Source organism: Felis catus, chromosome D3, assembly GCF_018350175.1.
Source record: "Felis catus isolate Fca126 chromosome D3, F.catus_Fca126_mat1.0, whole genome shotgun sequence".
Classification (NCBI taxonomy): domain Eukaryota; kingdom Metazoa; phylum Chordata; class Mammalia; order Carnivora; family Felidae; genus Felis; species Felis catus.
Window position 1 is genome coordinate 10,553,299 of NC_058379.1, and position 19,881 is coordinate 10,573,179.

Consider the following 19,881-nt stretch of genomic DNA (forward strand, 5'->3'; position numbering starts at 1 on the left):
ACGCACAGGTGGGCCTCCTGCTCGTCTCGGGGAGTCCCCGGGGGACTGGAGAGTCAGACACACAGCTCCTGGCTGTTCGCCGCAATCTGTTACTGGAGAATCGGTTTCGCACTCGGGTTCGGCGGCTCACTGCTCAAAAATCGATACTCAGGAGACCCATCATGGGGGGAAAGGGAGGGTTGTGTTATTCAGGGAGCCGGCAACCCGGGAAGGTGGTAGACTGATGTCTCGAAGACCATCTTCCCTGTCCAGGCCAAGCCAGAGGGTTTTAAAGGGGAAGGCAGGGGAAGAGGGAGGGGGGCTGTGGGCCGGAGAAGCAGGTGTCCGGGTGGTGACTTGTACTCCGACACGCCCCTGAGCAGAACGGCTGGCGTCCGTGACAGCTGTTTTTGGTCAGCCTCATGCCTGGGAAAGTTCTGTCCTTCTCTCCTCGAGCCTGGTGGTCTGCAAGTTTCAGGGAAACTGAGTTCTGCCACAGACCAAGGGACTTCGGTCAGCAAGCCAGGAGCGCAGAAGCTTGAAGAAGCAAGTTGTCCCTTAAGGCCGGTCGGAGCGCTGTTACAGGAGCTTTTTCTGCTCAAGTTTTCTGTAAACCTGAAACCACTGCAAGAAATTCAGCCTATTAGTCCAAAGGAAAAATGTATATAGCGTGATGCCTTAAAAAAAAAAAGTTTTGGGGGGGCATCCGGGTGGCTCAGTCAGTTAAGCCTCCGACTTCTGGCTCAGGTCATGATCTCACAGTTCATGAGTTTGAGACCTGTTTCTGGCTCTGTGCTGACAGCTCAGAACCTGGAGCCTGCCTCCCATTCTGTGTCTCCCTCTCTCTCTGCCCCTCCCCCATTCGTTCTCTCTCCCTCTCTCTCTCTAATATCTCTCTCTCTCTCTCTCCGTCTCAAAAATAAATAAACATTAAAAAAAAGACAGAACTGTAACTGTGTGTGTGTGAGTGTGTGTGTGAACCTAGAAAAATCTCTGAAAAGATCTATGCCAAAGCCTTTATAGTGGACATTTTTGAGTTTTAGGGTCCCGGATGGTCTGTATGCTTCCTGATTTCTCTGACTTCTTTTCCATTTTATAATGTGCATATACTGCCATGAAGCTCACAAGAGACTATAAAACAATTTTGTCAGCAACCAAAAAAGACGAAGCAGGAAACCACACATCAGTTTTTTAATTATGATTTATCCCAGGCGAGGTACGAATGTGGGTTGAAGTGCAGGAGTTTAAGAGCAGAGTCTGAAGAAAGGTCTGACGTCCTTAAAGGACCAGAGGGTAGGTTTCCCGGTGGGAGGCGGGTTCGCTAGGCTAAGCCCCTCCCTTCCCAGGAAACGAAACTAACTGACTCAGCGGGCGGGACGGAGGTTAGCAGCTTCGAGAAGCCAGCTCCAAGAAGCCAGCTCCACTGCCACAGGCTCTGCTGTGCCTGCCCTGAGTATTATGTCGGGGTGGAACCTCAAAGACATCCCTGCCGGGAATCTGGACAAGTTCATCGAAGACTATCTCTTACCAGACACACGTTTTCGCAGGCAGGTCAGACAAGCCATCCACATCATCTCCACTTTCCTGAAGGAGAGGTGTTTCCAAGATGCACCACACCCCGTGCGGGTGTCCAAAGTGGTCAAGGTGAGCCCAAGCCTGCTGGCCTGGGGAAGGGGTGGCTGAGTGGGCCAGAGTTCCCACAGAGACAGAGAGAGAGCAAAAGGTTCGGGTCTTCAGGGCAGGTGGTTTCTGACTTAGCCATAGCGAGCACATATGACCATAGCCTGTCAGAATAGGTTCTGGGGTGAGACCCTCCATCTGTGATTTTTTTTAATGCTTATTTTTAAAAGAGCACAGCGCAGGGGGAGCAGAGAAGGGGAGGGGACAGAGGATCTGAGGCAGGCTCTGCGCTGACGGCCGCGAACCCGATGGCGGGGCTCGAACCCATGAAGCCGTGAGATCGTGACCTAAGCCGAAGCCAAGAGTCAGGTGCTCAACTGCCTGAGCCACCCAGGCGCCCCCCTCCACCTGTAGCTTTTAAACAAATACCCTGACGGAAGCTTAGGAACCCTCATCCTCGGCCGCGTCCATTTCAGAGATAGGGAAACTGAGGCCCAGCTCTAGTAAACAATTTGCTGATTAGTGGCCAGGCCGGGGACTCACCATTTCTGCATTGTGTTTGTTTGTTTGTTTCCTGACAAAATGACTTCCAGAGCCCCTCTCCAGCCAACAACAGCTAAATGTTCCGATGACTTTGTGTGGCTGAAAAGTTGTTGGTATTGCCCCCTGTGAAGTGTATACTCTGCAAAAACAGAGCTGGACAGCGCTCTGGGGTCCATAAAGGGGGTCCAGGCACCAGCAGTCTCCCCAGATGCTCAGCTTTTCAATGTCCGTGATAAACTAGCATTCTTTTTTTTTTTTTTTAATTTTTTTAAGTTTATTCTTTTTTTTTTTTTAGGTCTTTTTTTTTTTAACGTTTATTTATTTTTGAGACAGAGAGAGGCAGAGCATGAACGGGGGAGGGTCAGAGAGAGAGAGGGAGACACAGAATCTGAAACAGTCTCCAGGCTCCAAGCTGTCAGCACAGAGCCCGACGCGGGGCTCGAACTCACGGACCGCGAGATCATGACCTGAGCCGAAGTCGGCCGCTTAACCGACGGAGCCACCCAGGCGCCCCTAAGTTTATTTATTCTTGAGAGGGAGAGACAGAGCATGAGCAGGGGAGGGGCAGAGAGAGAGGAGGAGACACAGAATCGGAAGCAGCCTCCAGGCTCTGAGCGGTCAGCACAGAACCCAACGCGGGGCTCGAACTCACAAACCGTGAGATGATGATGTGAGCCGAAGCCGGACGCTCAACAGACTGAGCCACCCAGGCACCCCCGCCCCGGGCCTTTTTTTTTTTTTTTTTTTTAATTTTTTAAAAATTAATTTATTCTTTTTGCTTGTTTTATTTTTTACATTCCACATGAGTGAATTCATACGGCATCTGTCTTTCTCCGTCTGATTTATTTCACTTAGCATAATAATACCCTCTGGGTCCATCCTTGTTGTTGTAAATAGCAAGATTTCATTCCTTTTTTATGGCTGAGTAACAGTCCTGTGTGTGTGTGTGTGTGTGTGTGTGCATACACATCTTCTTTATCCATTCGCCTGTGGACGGACCCTCGGGTTGCCTCCATAATTTGGCTATTGTAAATAATGCTGCAGTAAACATAAGACTGCATGTATCTTTTCAAATCAGTGTGTTCGTTTTCTTTGGGCAAAATACCCAATAGGGGGGTTACTGGATACTATGGTATTTCTATTTTTAATGTTTTGAGAAACCTCCACAGCGTCTTCCACAGTGGCTGCGCTAATCTACATTCCCACCAACAGTGTGGGAGGGTTCCCTTTTTCCCCCCATCCGCAAGGGGGACTCACCATTTCTACAGTATCATGCGCTGGTTAAGAGTATGAGTTTTGAGGGGCGCCCGGGTGGCTCAGTCGGCTGAGCATCTGACTCTCGATTTCGGCTCAGATCGTGATCTCGGGGCCCCGCATCGGGCTCTGCACTGACATCACGGAGCCTGCTTGGGATTCTCTCTCTCTCTCTCTCTCTCTCTCTCTCTCTCTCTGCCTCTCCCCAGCTTGCACACGTGTGCACACAGGTGCGTGCGCTCCCTCAAAATAAATAAATAAACTTAAAAAAAAAGAGAGAGTATAAATTTTGAAAGCAGATAGCACCTACTGGCTTTGAGCAAGTCATTTCACCTCTCTGTGCCTCAGTTTCCTCATCCATCATGCCCAGTGCCCTATCGGGCCGTATACAGATTAAGTAAAATAATGCATGTAGACCACCCAGCAAGGGCTGGTCTGCAGTCTATAACCAGATAGTAAAGGACAGGGTGTAAAGAACACAGACTGGAGAAGGAGACAGCCGGGGTTTGAATTGTATCTGTGCCACCTACAAGCTGTGCTCCCGGGCCGCTGCGTCACCTCTCTGAGCACCTGTTTCCCCATCTGTAAAGTGGGAGTTGGTAACAAGAGTGTGTAGGTCAGCCATAAGGCTGAGGGCATTATGGGAGTTAAGACTGGCGATGCCCTCAGATCAGTGGCTAGTGCTCTAGAATGTTAGTGGCCGCTCTCATCACTTTCGTTCGGGAGGCCCTCCCTTCTCAGTAAATGTCCGTTCTTGTTCTCCTCATCTGTCGTAGGGTGGCTCTTCCGGCAAAGGCACGACCCTCAGAGGCCGATCTGACGCCGACCTCGTGGTCTTTCTGAGTAACCTCACAAGTTTTGAGGAGCAGCTTGACCACCGGGGAACGTTCATCTGGGAAATTAAGAGGCAGCTGGAAGCCTGTCAAGAAGAGGAAACGTTTGCAGTGCAGTTTGAAGTACAGAGTCTGCGTTGGGAGAGGCCCCGGGCCCTGAGCTTTGTGCTCAGGTCCCCCCAGCTCCAGGAGGGGGTGGAGTTTGACGTCCTGCCTGCCTTTGACGTCCTGGGTGAGCGCTCACAGACGCAAGGGCTTTCCCCTCTGTCCCACCACAGGGCTGCTTTCTTTTTTCATATTTCAGAGCAGAACTTTCCCACAGTCGGAGAGTCTTACCGAGACGGGGCATCCCTTCGAAGGGGGTGGGTCGAGATCTTAGAACGGATCAGGTCACGACCGGCCACAGGAGCGACGTTAAGTGGCAAATTGGCGCAATTGGGGGGCAAGACGTCCCTTACGGAACACCTTCTGGGCTGGCCGGCTCTACTTGTGGCAAAGCGTGTAAATTTTAGCTTTCTGAAAGGGAGGCAGTGTAGGTCCAGCCTGCGGTCCGTACGTGAATTTCATCTATTACCCCAAACAGGAGGAAACCCTGCCGGACTTGTGCTGAGGGCTGGAGTCTATATCGATGACCCACAGCCGCATTTGGACAGGAAGCAGAACCTCTCAGGGGCTCAGTTTCTGCATTCGGAAAGCTGGCAAAACCATGCCACCTATGTCCTACTCTTAAGTATTGAGCGAGCATCCGCATTCAGCTGTCACACGGGGCCTGGCGCATAGTAGGTGTTCAAGAGTGTGAGTTCCCCAACCGTAGGCCGAGGCACCCCAGGACGCCACAGTGAAAACACTCACGGGGAGCACACGGAGTAGGTTAGATTTTAAGTTTTTGAGGGACACACAACGCCGTCTGGGGGACACCGCACGAACCACCACTGTTCAGTTGTAGACTGAACCCCGTGCATGGAACTCCTCTTGGGCGGAGGGGAGGGACCCTTGAGGAAAATACCGAAACTCTAAAGGCACCGGGAAATGAGAAAGTTTGGGAATCTCTCCTTGTTGCCACGTCCGGTGTTGGGCGCAGGCATACGATGGTTACAAAAGAGATAAGAGGGGGAGAGAGAAGGGGAGGAAGGACATGCCCGGCAGAGGGAACAGCACAAGCAAAGGACTGGAGATGAGAAAAGGGGAGGATGTGTTGGGGGAACTGCTAGACACTGAAGAGAGTGAGGGGAGGGAGGGAAGGGGGGAGGGAGGGAGTGGGGAGGGTGTGGAGGGCAGGGAAGGAGGGGGAAGGCAGGGAGGGAGTAGGGAGGGTGTGGAGGGCAGGGAAGGAGGGGGAAGGCAGGGAGGGAGTAGGGAGGGTGTGGAGGGCAGGGAAGGAGGGGGGAGGATGGGGGGCAGGGAGGGAGTGGGGAGGGTGTGGAGGGCAGGGAAGGAGGGGGAGGGCAGGGAGGGAGTAGGGAGGGTGTGGAGGGCAGGGAAGGAGGGGGGAGGATGGGGGGCAGGGAGGGAGTGGGGAGGGTAGAGGGGGCAGGGGGGAGTGGAGAGGGCAGGGAAGGAGTGAGCGGGAACTGAGCCAGGAGAGCTGGTCCTGCAGAAACCTGCCTCCTTGGTCAAGGGTTTCTCCTGAACGCAACAGAACAGCTGTGGGAGGCTTTCAAGTAGGGGAGTAACCTGGTCAGATTTGTGTTTTAGAAACCTAGTCCAACGGTAGTGCGGAGAATAGATGGGAAGAGAGGCACGACCGGAGTTTGGGAGACATTCAGTCAACAAGGATAAACACAGATTATCCATGGAGTGCCTACTGTGTACCAGGCACTGCTCCCTGGCCACGAATGAGCCAGACAAGGAACCTCTATCCTGGAGCCTGACCTTAAGTATAGAAGCAAGACAAATGGAATGATGCCTGCAGACTGATACGAGGGAGAGCGACCGGGAGGTGGCAGGGGGAGGGCTTTTTCAGACGGTGCGATGAGGGAGGGTTTCTGAGGAGGTGACGTCGGAGCTGAGGGATGAGAAGGAGCCAACCATGGGAAGATCCAGGAAGAAGAGACAGCAAGTGCAAAGGTCCTGAGACAGGAGTGAGCTTGGCAAGTTTGAGGAAGAGAAAAAAGGCCCCAGGTATGAGCGGCAGGGGAGCAGGGTAGGAGGTGAGATCCCACAAATTTCCTAGGCCACGGTGGAGATACTGGGTTTTATTCTAGATGTGGGAAGCAGGAAGCGGCGTGAGCTGGTTTTGAAAGTCCTCTCTGGGTCGAGAGTGGGCTGTGGAGGAACCAGTGAGGAGGCTCACCTCCGGGTGAGGTGGGTTGGCAGAAGAGATGGGAGAAGGGAAGGCTGGGGATGGGCTTCGGGCCCCCTGGCTCGGCCCGTCGCCCTTTCTGCTGCACCCCACGGCCAGTGAGCCCCAGAGTGGCCGGACGAACATCAGAGATGCTAACATCTTAGAGTTACGTATGGATTTGTCCCTAACAGGGCAGTGGACCAATACCTACAGACCTGACCCCAGAGTCTACATCAAGCTAATCCAAGAGTGCCAGGACCTGGACCTAGAGGGAGAGTTCTCCACCTGCTTCACAGAGCTGCAGCGAGACTTCCTGAGGCAGCGTCCGACCAAGGTGAAGAGCCTCATCCGCCTAGTGAAGCACTGGTACCAACTGGTAAGTTCCTTCTGTCTGGGGAGCTGAGGAGGAGGAGGAGGGAGAGAAGGAAGGGGGGCATGGAATAGAGGGAGGGGTGGAGGAGAGAGAGGTGTGGGGAGGGGAGAAGGAGGAGGACCAGGAGAGGGAGGGGGGTGGGGAGGGAGGGGAGAGGGGGAAGGGAGGGAGGGGAGGAGGGAGAGAAGGAAGGGGGGCATGGAATAGAGGGAGGGGTGGAGGAGAGAGAGGTGTGGGGAGGGGAGAAGGAGGAGGACCAGGAGAGGGAGGGGGGTGGGGAGGGAGGGGAGAGGGGGAAGGGAGGGAGGGGGGGAGGGAGAGAAGGAAGGGGGCATGGAATAGAGGGAGGGGGGGAGGAGAGAGAGGTGTGGGGAGGGGAGAAGAGGGAGGAGATGAGGGAGAGAGGGGAGGGAGGAGAGGAGGGGGGAAGGGGAGGTGTCTCAGATCAGGAGTCTGGAGCTCTCTCTTGTCCAGCGAGAGAGCAGACACAGACACGAAGACGAGAGAGGCTAATGTCTGGGGAGAGACGAGGGCCCCGAGCAGGGATTTCGTGTCCCTGTTTGTTGAGCTCTCAAGATCGTACACACGTGGTGAATGTGCAGAAAACCATCAGATAGTAAAGCATGAACTTGTGTGTGTAAGAAGCAAAGAGTCTGGGGGGCGAGGGGCGTTTGAAGTTGTGGTCAGAGCACAATAGTGTGTCGGCGGCAGATGGAGAGTAGCTTCCTGTAGCAAGTTACTCGTGACCCTGTGACAATATCTCGCTAACTAACCTCGGGCGCTTTCACCCTGTGGCGCCGGCTTTCTGCCCTCAGCTTCGTTAGGTAAGTGTAAGGAATCCTTGAACCTATTTGCCACAGGGAGGGAGGGCTGGGGCGAGGGAGAGGAGGGGATGTGTGGGGAAGGAGAGAAGGAGGAGGACGGGGTTGGGTAGGAAGGGGAGAGACAGGTGCCAGGGGACCCAGGGTGTCACACTCCTCCCAGTCTTTCCCATCCCAACACGTGACAGCCCCATTCTGCCAGTTACTCCGGCCTGAACCGTACATCTTCCTTGACCTCTTCACATGCACACCTCCATCCAACCAGTCAACAAATGGTGTTGGTCCTATTTTTAAAATATACCCACAATTCATTTATTGTCACCACTTCCATCGCTGTCGCCTGGGTCCCAGGCACCTGGCGAGGCTCCCGGGATCTGCCCTTGACCTCGCTGAACCCCCATGTCTGCCCTTCAGGCCATGCCGCCTCCCTTGTCGTTCCTCCAACAGCAAGTCTCTGCTCCAGCCTTTGGACCTTTGCAGTTGCTTATGTGTTTGTTTAGTGTCTGTCTCTCCCGCTAAAAATGTACACGAAGGAAGGGGTTTGTGCGTTTTATTTACTGCTGCGTCTCCGGAACCTAGAACAGCGCCTGGCACATAATAGGTGCTCAGTAAGTAATTGTTGAATAAATTAATGAATGCTATCACCACACACACACACACACACACACACACACACACACACACTTCTGTCTGCTCCCTGGCTGTCTGACCTTGAGCCATCAACTTAACCTCTCTGTGCTTCTTATTTTCTCATCTGCGAAGGGCAACGTGGCCTAACGTGACACGGTGCCTGGCACAGCCGATCCTCATGGATGTGGTTCCTTTGAGCCACTGCAAGAGCGCACATCATAAAAGTTAGCATGTAGTATGTGTTCATCTTGTCCAGGCTCATCATATTTAATCTTTTGTGGATGTGATACGCATTTCCATTTACTTTAAGACATCCTATATCTCACTTAATCTTCATGGTCATTCTGTGAGCTGAGCGAGGGGAGGTATCATTATCAAGCCTGTATTACTGGAGGAGTAAGAGATCGCTCTTTCAGCTAATAAGGAGCAGAACGAAGCCTTGAATTTGGGTCTTCCGACTGAAGACTTTGCCTGATAAGTAATATACATCTTATAATACACGTGTATATTTTTGGATGAGCAATTGGGTGAAAGAAAGCAATTAAGGATAACCTTCCTACTTGAAAAATTATCTTCGGGGCGCCTGGGTGGCGCAGTCGGTTAAGCATCCGACTTCAGCCAGGTCACGATCTCGCGGTCCGGGAGTTCAAGCCCCGCGTCAGGCTCTGGGCTGATGGCTCGGAGCCTGGAGCCTGTTTCCGATTCTGTGTCTCCCTCTCTCTCTGCCCCTCCCCCATTCATGCTCTGTCTCTCTCTGTCCCAAAAATAAAAAAAATAAAAAAAAACGTTGAAAAATTATCTTCAAGGCAAAGCAAGAAATCACTTATTTGCTAGACACCTGAAGTTTGCCGATCTAGGAAATTTGATCATGGAGCCTGAGCATTTTAGAACTTACAAAAGCGGTTCTTGACAAGTGTAACACTGGCCCCAAGGACATTGAAAGTTCATGAGGATGCTTTTTGGTAACCATGGTGATCGGGGGCAAGGATGCTACTGACAATTAGTGGGAAGAAGCCAGGGATACTAACTGTTCTATGATGAACAAGATGGTCCTGCAAAAAATTGTCTCTTCCTCCCTCCCTGTCCTTCTTCCCCTTCCCCTCTCTCCCTCTCTCCCTCCCTCCCTCCCTTATTCTCCTCCCTCCTTCCTCTCCCTCTCTACCCTTCTTCCCCTTCCCCTCTCCCTCCCTCTCCTTTCCTGGAAAGCAATACAGGAACCTGACCGTCCTTTAACCCCACTTACCACCACCATCACCATCTCCAACTCACATGCTACTTGTGCTGTATATTTCAAGTCTCTATACGTTCAAGGGCCTCAGAGCATTACTATTATTTTACAACATCAGGGCTCATCTTATCTATCCACATATTTACTACGCTCTTTGCTGTCAGCTCTTTCCTACGTCTCTAACTGTCCCCCGGGGATCGCGTTCCTTCTTCCTGAAGTATGTCCCCTTGGAGATTTTTTTGGTGACTGTCTTGTGATAATGAACTCTTAGTTTTTGTTTGCTTGAAAATGTCTTGATTTTACCTTCGTTGTCGATGGGTATTTTTGCCATATATTTGACGGTCATTTCAGTACATGGAACACGTCACTCCTCCGTCTTCTGGTGTCACTAGTGACGACTCAGTTGTCAGCCTAACCGTGGCTCCTTTGTAGGTAAACTGTCTGATTCCTCCGGCTGCACGTATATTTTTCTCTTTGTCTTCGATTTCGTTTCATTTCAACCTGAGGTGTCTTCATGATGATTCCTTTTTCACTTGTCCTGTTTGGAGTTCACTGGGATTCCTGAATCTGTGGATGGATCTCTTTCATCAGGTTTGGAAACTCTCAGCCACTCTCCTAAAATACTGTTTCTCTCTCTTCCTTGCCTCCTGGAACTCCAGCTAATGTATGTTAGACCTCATTCTGTCTTCCGTATCTATTCTACATCTTTCTGTCTCTCTGTGCTTTTTTCCGGATAGTTCATTCTAATATACTGTCCAACTCACTAATTTTCCCCAAACTGTGTCTAATTTGCTGTTGACTTATTAATTACAGTTATTATCGGTTTTTATACTATGATTTCTATTTTATTTCTTTTCAAATATGCCGTGCCACTTGTTACGGCTTCTAATTTTCTCTATTTCAAGGTCTTCATTTCTTTAAACACGATATTCCTAGTTATTTCAAAGTCTCTATCTGATCCTTCAATATTTACAGTTCTGTGGACTGGGACACCTGGGTGGCTCAGTCGGTTAAGCGTCCAGCTCTCCTTTTCGGCTCGGGTCGCGATCTCACAGTTTTGTGAGTTCGAGCCTCACATCAGCCTCTGCGCTGGCAGTGCAGATCCTGCTTGGGATTCTCTCTCCCTCTCTCCCTCTCTCTCTGCCCCTCCCCTGCTCACACTGTCTCTGTCTCTCTCAAAATAAATAAATAACCTTAAAAAAAAATTTTTTTAAACTACTTTCCCTAAAAAAAAAAAAAAAAGTTCTGTGGACTTATTACTATTTTCTCTTTCTTCTGCTGGTTATTACTCTTGGTCTCCCGTTTCCTCGTGTACCTGGTCCTTTACGCGCAGGTCACGATACTTATAAATTCTTTGTGAAATCATTTGACGCTCTGGGTTAGCCATCTTACTCCAAAGGGACTTTTGTTTGGCTCTTAGGAACACTTCAAGTTCTTCCTCTCAGTTAATTGTCACGCTATCCTTTTGGGGTCGGTGGTGTTATTACCCCTCACCTGGCAGGTAAGAATAACGAGGCTCCAAGAGTCCAAGTTGTCTTCTCGGAAGCGGACACTGGTGGATCCGGGACTCGAACCCGCCTCACGCATAATCCAGAGCTCAAGCTCTTAACCAGGAGTCAGTAAAACTTTTCCAAAATGCCTTAGGTAGTGACCATTTCAGACCCGGGGGGCTACGTACGCGGTCTCTGCCTCAACCAGCCAGCATGAGAGCAGCCACAGGCTACACACAGGTGAATGGGCGTGGCCTTGGCTTCAAGGAAATGTTATTGACAAAAGCAGACGGCAGGCGGGATTTGGCCCTTGGGAGACGTGCTCTGCGTCACGAGGGGACAAGTGCATGTTTCTGATGGTCTTTTCCCCCTCCTCAGTGCAAGGAGAAGCTTGGGAAGCCACTCCCACCCCAGTACGCCCTGGAGCTCCTGACCGTCTACGCCTGGGAGCGTGGGAACAAGCAGACAGATTTCAGCACCGCTCGGGGGTTCCAGACCGTCTTGGTATTAGTCCTGAACTACCGGGAGCTTTGCATCTACTGGACAAATTATTACGACTTTGAAAACCCTATCATTAAACAGTACCTGAGGAGACAGCTTAATAAATCCAGGTACCCTACACCTCCACGTGGGTCGGCTCCCCACAGAAAGGAACCCCTGGTGCCCTGTGGCACCTTGGAAGTGGGGGCGAGGGGGAGGGCTCCGTGCTCACGGATCATCTTCTCTGGCCAGTCATCGTGCTGAGCATTTTACCACTGCCCATCTGATTGAACCTACAGCCTCCCGCCCTGTGAGGCAGGCAGTATGTAGCCACTTTACAGGTGGACAAACTGAGGTTCTGAGAAGTCAGGAGCTTGCCTAAACCTTAACAAAAACACGAGTAAAATTTCAACAGCCGCAGCAACAATGCTCGTTGCCCCGAGGGATTAAGGGCTTGCGGGAGGACGAACGCATTCTGATATAGTAAGCAAAAAATTACGGTCCTTACAGCTAACGTGTACCGACCTCTTACTACGTTCCGAGTCCTGTGCGGAACATTTCCCACGTTCTGCCTCCACCCTCACATCATGTCCTATGAGACAGGTGTCCTCTGCTCTCCCCATTTCACGGATGAGGAAATCGGCTTAAAGAGGTCAACTGACCTGCCCAAGAGCAAACGACCAATAAAGGGCAGAAGGGAGATTCAAACCCAGGCCTGTCAGACCCAAGGGCCAGGCTTTTTCTCCCCTTGCCCATCACCCGCCACGGGGGGCAGGGCAGTCAGGACACGCCCCCAGGGGAACAGCGCCCCCCCACCCCCACCCCGCTCCCGCCCTGAGTCCCAGCCTGGGCCAGGAGGCTCTCATCCCCCAGACACAGCCCTAACTCCTCACCTGTCCCTCTCTCACTGTTACTCTCCAGGCCTGTGATTCTGGACCCGGCCGACCCTACAGGAAACGTGGCCGGTAAAGACCGGTACAGCTGGCAGCGGCTGGCAGAAGAGGCCAGAGTCTGGCTGGGTTACCCATGCTTTACCAACAGGGATGGGTCTCAGGTGGTCTCGTGGAACGTGCAGGTGATTTGCGGCTTCCCCTCCGCTGTCCTTCCCCCCCCCCCACCCCACCACGTCCTCTGCACCGTGTGGCGCATGTTGCTGGAGAACGTTCTCTCCAAAGAAGTGGCCTCTTGCTACCAGGGTCCCCTAGTCATACAGTTTCAGGATACTCTCCATTTTCTCGTCATCTTAGCCCCGTTTCGCCGGGCTCCTGGGATTTGCCTATCCCTTGTCCAGAGTTCATTCTTTTTTTTTTTTAACGTTTATTTATTTTTGAGACAGAGAGAGACAGAGCATGAACAGGGGAGGGTCAGAGAGAGAGGGAGACACAGAATCTGAAACAGGCTCCAGGCTCTGAGCTGTCAGCACAGAGTCCGACGCGGGGCTCGAACTCACGGACCGTGAGATCATAACCTGAGCCGAAGTTGGCCGCTTAACCGACTGAGCCACCCAGGAGCCCCCAGAGTTCATTCTTTACTTACCACTACCCTGGCCGGAGGCAACTCTTCCAACAGCCCCCGTGGGCTCCTTCCTCTGCGAATAATAATAAACAATAACAGCCACCGTTTAGTGAATATTTGCTCTGGGCTCAGGTTCTGTCCCAAACGGATGGCTACATTATTTCATGAAAACAACACCCTTTGAGGCGTGTTTCCTACTCCCACCTGACCTATGAGAAGAGGGGCTCAGAGAGTCACCTGCTCAAGGACATTTAGCGCGGGAGCTCCCACGGTGGAGCGGAGATCCAAAGTCGGTGGCTTCCAGTGCCAGCGCTCAGCCCGCCGTGCTCTGAGCGTCCCCACGCGTATCATCCCACACACGGGAGACTCCGAACTGCTGAGGGACGTGGGCGTGCCACACAGCCGGGAAGAGGCAGAAGGGCCTGAACTTGGATCTCTGCCCCACCCCCCACACCAGGGCCGTAGTCTTTCGCACAGCAGGTGACGTTGATGACCTTGTAGGTGGGTTCCCCGGGGAAGGAGTGTTTTCGGGGAGAACCATAGGAGCCAACAGGTGTGGAAAGGAGGGGGAGGAAGCAGGTGTGGGCGCAGGGAGAAGTCCAGCTGGGGGTGTGCCCCTATGTGAGTCTCGGCCAGCCCCTCCGTGGGGGAGTCCTGGGGCTCCGTGGCCTTCAGAGTTGCCCTGCCGCAGTCTGGGGCGGTCAGCCCTTTAGACCCCCCATGGACCAGTCCCTGAATGTGGGCAACTCAGGAATGGGCATCGCCTTGGACACGGGGCTTTCTGCAGCCAAGGCGGCCCTGAAGGCCAGGGGTCTGTCTGCTGCCCACCTCCCCAGCAGCTGGGACTTGTTTGTCCGTCCTCCGGGGGGATCCGGGTGGCCTGTGACACTGTAAATGCTCACTGAGACCCAGTGCCAAGGGGGAAGGATCAGCTCTGCAATGTGATCACCTGCTTTACCCTTTTAGCCTGAAGAAGACTATCCAAACGATTGGTTTACCTGTGAACACAGGACATATCAGTACCATGATTATGGATGGCGTCCTGAACCCTGTGAGAACCTCAGCACGGGCCTGGCAGCATCCATTCCCCAGAAGGAAGATGACTGGACGTGTGCCATCCTCTGAATGCCAGCCCATCTTCGGGGGAAGGGCTCCAGAATCATCCAGACCAGCCCCCTCATTTTGGAGGTGGGGGGGGTCCCTTGATCCAGATAGCAGAAGACGGCCCCCAAAGCAGCGGTGAATGGGTGTCAGACTTCAGATCGGAATCCAGGTCTCCCGGCCCCCACTCTTCTCCCATTCGGTGGTCTTTCAACCCATCATAGATGACGTTCCCTGCAGCCCCACCCTACCCCAGCCTGACCTCTGACAATGTTCTCTGAGAGACAACCAGAGAGCCTTAACTGTATTCTGTCTTCCTAGTGGGAGAGTTCTAGTCCAATTTCTCGTCAATAACAATAAAAAGAACAGCAAATACCGTGTGTTGGATGTTTAGTCACTGCAAATCACACCATCGAGAAGTGTATCCGCGTATTATATGTGTGTACACATGAACCGATTCAACCGGAAACGTGTATTGGGTGCCTGCTGTGTGCCAAGCATTGTTCTGGATGCTGGGAACACAGCAATGAACACAGCAGATGAAAAATCCCTGCCTCATAGACCGACATTTGCATGGAACCTTGTACTAATTAGATCATTTGGGGTCCTTCTAGTTTTCAATTACAAATAATCCTAGGACCAGCAGTTTTGATTCACCCTCTGTCTACACTTCTGATCATCTAGGAAAGTTTTTAGAACTGCCCTGTCTGATGCGGTAGCTTCCAGACACATGTGGCTGTTACGCCCTTGAACCGCAGCCGGTCCAAATCGAGGTGTGCTGCGAGTGAGTGTGTAATTCACATACCTGGTCTCAGAGACTTAGCACACACACACACGAACAGAAGAATGTCACATGCCTGACAACTGATAATTTTTAAAATTTGTTAAAATGTTTATTTATTTTGAGAGAGAGAGAGAGAGAGCATGAGTGAGGGAGGGCAGAGAGAGAGGGAGACACAGAATATGAAGCAGGCTCCAGGCTCCAAGCTGTCAGCACAGAGCCCAATGTGGGGCTTGAACCCACAAACGTCATTTCTTTTTCATGACATTATTTGGTTATTGTCTTTAACATTAGCAAAGTAAAGAAATCATTAGAACGAAGGGAAGGAAGGAAGGGAAGAAAGGAGGGAGGGAAGGGGGAAGGAAGAAAGAAAGAAAAACACTCCATGGTCCCTTCTGCCAACCTGTAAACACTTGGGACCTGTCTCTTCGGCCTTGTCTCTGACTCTCCCTGTCTCCCTGTGTATGTGGTGTTTTTATAAAAATGGGATTCTACTCCCTACCTGGTTTTGTTACCTGCTTTGTCACATGTATCATAATTATCACTATGCTGAGTAGGAAATTTGGGCTATCACATGTAATGGCTGCATTGCACTATACCATAATTAAGTGGATAATCCACTCGTGTCATCTTTTTCTTTTTTTGGAGAGAAAAAAGTAAAACTGTCTTTATGCACAGACTGTGTGATTGCTTATTTAGAGAGCTGGTGGAATCTTAGAAAGCTACTAAAATTAACAAACGAACTTTGCAAGGTTGTAAGATACAAGCCAACGTACAAAATTATTTGATCGGGTTTTTACAGACTGGCAAAAAGATCGGAAATTGGACATATGTAAATTAGGGATAAAGTTGACAAAAGTGTGCATGATCTATACCCTGAAAAGTACACAAGATTTCCACAATAAGTTGAAGAAGACCTAAATAAATGGAGAGATAAACTGTATGATGGAATGCAAGACTTAATATGGCTCAGATGTCAATTCTTTCCAAATGGATCTATAGATTCAAAGCAATCCTTATCAGAATCCTAGGAGGCTTTTTTTTTTTTTTTTGCTGATTCTTTAAAAAAATTTTTTTTTCTTTTATTTATTTTTTAATTTTATTTTTTATTTTTTTAAATTTACATCTAAATTAGCATGTAGTGCAACAATGATTTCAGGAGTAGATTCCTTAGTGCCCCTTCCCCATTTAGCCCATCCCCCTCCCACAGCCCCTCCAGTAACCCTCAGTTTGTTCTCTATATTTAAGGGTCTCTTCTGTTTTGTCCCCCTCCCTGTTTTTATATGATTTTTGTTTCCCTTCCCTTATGTTCATCTGTTTTGTCTCTTTAAGTCCTCATATGAGTGAAGTCATAGGATTTTTGTCTTTCTCTGACTAATTTCACTTAGCATAATACCCTCCAGTTCCATCCGTGTAGTTGCAAATGGCAGGATTTCATTCTTTTTGATTGCCAAGTAATACTCCATTGTGTGTGTGTGTGTGTGTGTGTGTGTGTGTGTGTGTGTCCCATCTTTATCCATTCATCCATCGATGGACATTTGGGCTCCTTCCATCCTTTGGCTGTTGTCGATAGTGCTGCTATAAGCATGGGGGTGCACGTGTCCCTTTGAAACAGCCCACCTGTATCCTGTGGATAAATGCCTAGTAGTTCAATTGCTGGGTCGCGGGGGTTGTTCTATCTTTAGTTTTTTTGAGGAACCTCCATACTGTTTTCCAGAGTGGCTGCACCAGTTTGCATTCCCAACTTGTGTCATCTTCTGAGTGTTTCATGATTATAAACAATGTTACAGTCATCAGTAGATTAACTGAAAAGCCACATCAATCATACAGTAGTACTATTTTTTATTTATTTTAATGTTTATTTCTGAGAGAGAGAGAGAGAGAGCGAGCATGAGCAGGGGAGGGGCAGAGACAGAGGGAGACAGAGGATCTGAAGCAGGCTCTGCACTGTCAGCACGGAGCCCCGACGCAGGGCTCGAACCCACGAACTGTGAGATCGTGACCTGAGCTGGAGTCAGACGCTTCACCGACTGAGCCACCCGGGCGCCCCTGTTTTTTATTTTTCGAGGAACTCCCATACTTTCCTGTAATGGCTGTGCCACCTGGATTTCCTACCAACAGTGCACAAAGGTTCCGTGTTCTCCACCTCCTCACCGACACTCGTGTCTCGTTTGTTCGGGAATAGCCATTCTAATTGGTGTGAAGTCATAGCTTTACGGTTTTGATTTACAATTCCCTGGTGATTAGCGATGGTGAGCATCTTTTCATACACCTGTTGGCCATTTGTGGTCTTCTTCGGAAAAAAGTCCACTCGAGTCCTTGGCCCGTTTTTAAATTGGGCTATTAGTGTCTTTGCTACTGAGTGGTAGGAGCACCTTATGATTTTGCAGATGAACCCCTTATCAGATTCACGGTTTGCTAATGTTTTCTCCTTTTCCATAGGTTGCGTTATTCCCCCGTTGACTGTTTCATTTGCTGCACAGAAGCTTTTCAGTTTGATGTCGTCCCTCTTGTCCAGTTTTGTTTGTGTTGCCTGTACTTCACATATAGTCAGCTGACCTTCAGCAATTTGCCAAGAATACACAATGGGGAAAGGCTAAGCCTTCAACAAATGGCAATGAAAAGAAAAGGGGATGCCCACCCGCAAAAGAATGACCTAGACCCTTATCTTACACTATACACGAAAAGCCACTCAAAATGGATTAAAGATTAAATCTTATATTACAGGAGGGGCACCTGGATGCCTCAGTCGGGTAAGCGTCTGACTTTGGCTCAGGTCATGATCTCGCGGTCCGTGAGTTCGAGCCCCGCGTCGGGCTCTGTGCTGACAGCTCAGAGCCTGGAGCCTGCTTCGGATTCTGCGTCTCCCTCTCTCTCTGCCCCTCCCCGCTCACGCTCTGACTCCGTCTCTCTCAAAAATAAACATTTGTTAAAAAATCTTATATTAGGGGGGAAACCCACAAAAGCCTTCTCCTGACCTTTTCTATGTTAATTTTATACTCACTGTGTGAAGTCCCACCCAAAATATGGGGAGGCATTTGATTGGAATTACATAAATTAGTTTAGGAAGAAAGACGCTGTTGTTCTATTGAGAATCCCCATCCATGAACTTGGAGTGTCTCCTTATTAATTTTAATCGTCTTTTTTATTTTAATCGTCTTTAATGATGCTGTAACCATTGTAATATGCCACTGCATGGGTCTTTCACATCCTCTGTCATATTATTCCTACATATTTGTTTCTATTTTTCTGTCCTCAGTATGTTCTCTTTAATTGCATTTTGTAGCATTTGGTTCCTGGAAGACCTCAATGTTGCAGAGAGTGTATTTCATTATAACATTTCAAGCGATCTTTATACTCTTCTGAATTTTCTGACTTTACCAATTCTTTTTGCAATAAACTGATTGATGCTGGATTGATGCTCAGAATTGATGCTGAGGCCCACCCCTCTATGCTCCCAGCCCCTTCCACCCCACCCCTGGCTCAAAAGAAGGTGATTTGGTTGGGGGCGGCGGCGGGGGGGGGGGGGGGACAGGGCGCCTGAGTGGCTCAGTTGGTTGAGCGTCTGACTTCAGCTCAGGTCATGATCGCAACAGTTCATGAGTTCGAGCCCCGCGTCGGGCTCTGTGCTGACAGCTTCGGATTCTGTGTCTCCCTCTCTCTCTGCCCCTTCCCTGTGCGCGCTCTCTCTCTCTCTCTCTCTCTCTCTCTCTCTCTCAATAAATAAATAAACATTCATGTAAAAAAGAAAGAAATTCCCCATTTGAGATAGTATGCTGAACGCACATTCGAGATCCCACCAAAATGACAGCAAAGATATGTTAAAAGTGTCCTGCAACTCAACAGGTGGGAAATCAAGAAAGATCACCGTCAAGGGACCAGGACAGCTGAGGTATGCTGAGGAGGGAGAAAGGGAAGGGTCAAGACTGGATGAAGACGGGGACCGATCACATACACAAGCTGTCAACTGCCGCCCTAGACTCTAGAAATCACAGGGAAGAGGGGAACACATTGGATCATGCTGCCGGATGCTAAGTAGAGGCCCCGCGGGCGAACTGGGGTCTGTGGGACGCCCGAGACAGATGTGGGGCTGGAGGAAGTAGGCCGTGTTGGCCTGAAACACGGGAGGGAGAAAGTGCTTCTGCAGGGCAGGACGGGCTCTGAGCAGCTCGGAGGAGGGGCCCTGACGTTGTCACAGACACAGGGGTGTGCAGGGAGGGCTTCGTTGGGGGGGGGGTATTTGGGAGCGTTCACTCGGGGCTTCAAAGGCGGCATTAGGTTAAAATTCACCTTCCTTTTTTCAAATTTTTTAAATTAAAAAAAATTTTTTTACTGTTTATTTATTTTTGAGAGAGAGAAGAGAGAGAATCCGAAGCAGGCTCCAGGCTCCTAGCTGTCAGCACAGAGCCCGACACGGGGCTCGAACTCATGAACTGTTGCGATCATGACCTGAGCTGAAGTCGGACACTCAACCGACTGAGCCACTCAGGCACCCTGACAAGTGGAGGATTTCTAAAGTGACCTGTGAGTCAGGGAGATGACTGATTAATAGGAGAGCTTGAAAGCATGACCTGATGGCTGAGGGCACCCGGCTTGAATCCCCTCCACAATATCAAACCTACAAAATGGGCGTCTTCCTACAACTGAATACCTCCCAGGGATGTGGCGCTCGCTACCCGAAGTAGAAAACCAGGTGTCCACCCCGGTAGCCTGCCCTCTCTTCCTCTGGTTCGCTATGAGCTCTGCAGTTCACCCTCCGACCCCATCTATTTCCTAGAGCTTAAGGCAGACTTCAGAAAGTCCTTGTTCACATTCATTGCTACCCAAGACAGAGTGGCTGCTGGATCCCTGAGCGTATGGGACAGAGGACTAAAGAATTTTTGAGTGGGATAGGGAGGAGGGGTTGGACGGTGGCATGGGCGGAGCCTGGGAAAGAGCTCACCTTCTGG

General features: G+C 50.4%; 1 protein-coding gene across 1 annotated transcript; it reads left to right on the forward strand.

The window, feature by feature from the left end:
- Window positions 1-1,332: 1,332 nt before the first annotated feature.
- Window positions 1,333-14,526, forward strand: OAS1 (2'-5'-oligoadenylate synthetase 1). Its single transcript, XM_006938491.4, has 6 exons — window positions 1,333-1,623; window positions 4,173-4,461; window positions 6,705-6,889; window positions 11,434-11,666; window positions 12,457-12,610; window positions 14,017-14,526. The coding sequence occupies exons 1-6, from the start codon at window positions 1,438-1,440 to the stop codon at window positions 14,173-14,175; spliced, it is 1,206 nt and encodes a 401-aa protein (XP_006938553.2). The 5' UTR covers window positions 1,333-1,437; the 3' UTR covers window positions 14,176-14,526.
- Window positions 14,527-19,881: the final 5,355 nt, after the last annotated feature.

What these genes read in the sequence shown, in the direction of transcription:
- OAS1 (XM_006938491.4), top strand. Translation starts at nt 1,438, where the DNA reads ATGTCGGGGTGGAACCTCAAAGACATCCCTGCCGGGAATCTGGACAAG. An exon ending in GCCTGCCTTTGACGTCCTGG is followed by an intron (nt 4,462 to 6,704) that starts GTGAGCGCTCAC and finishes TGTCCCTAACAG; the next exon opens with GGCAGTGGACCAATACCTAC. An exon ending in TGGTCTCGTGGAACGTGCAG is followed by an intron (nt 12,611 to 14,016) that starts GTGATTTGCGGC and finishes TTACCCTTTTAG; the next exon opens with CCTGAAGAAGACTATCCAAA.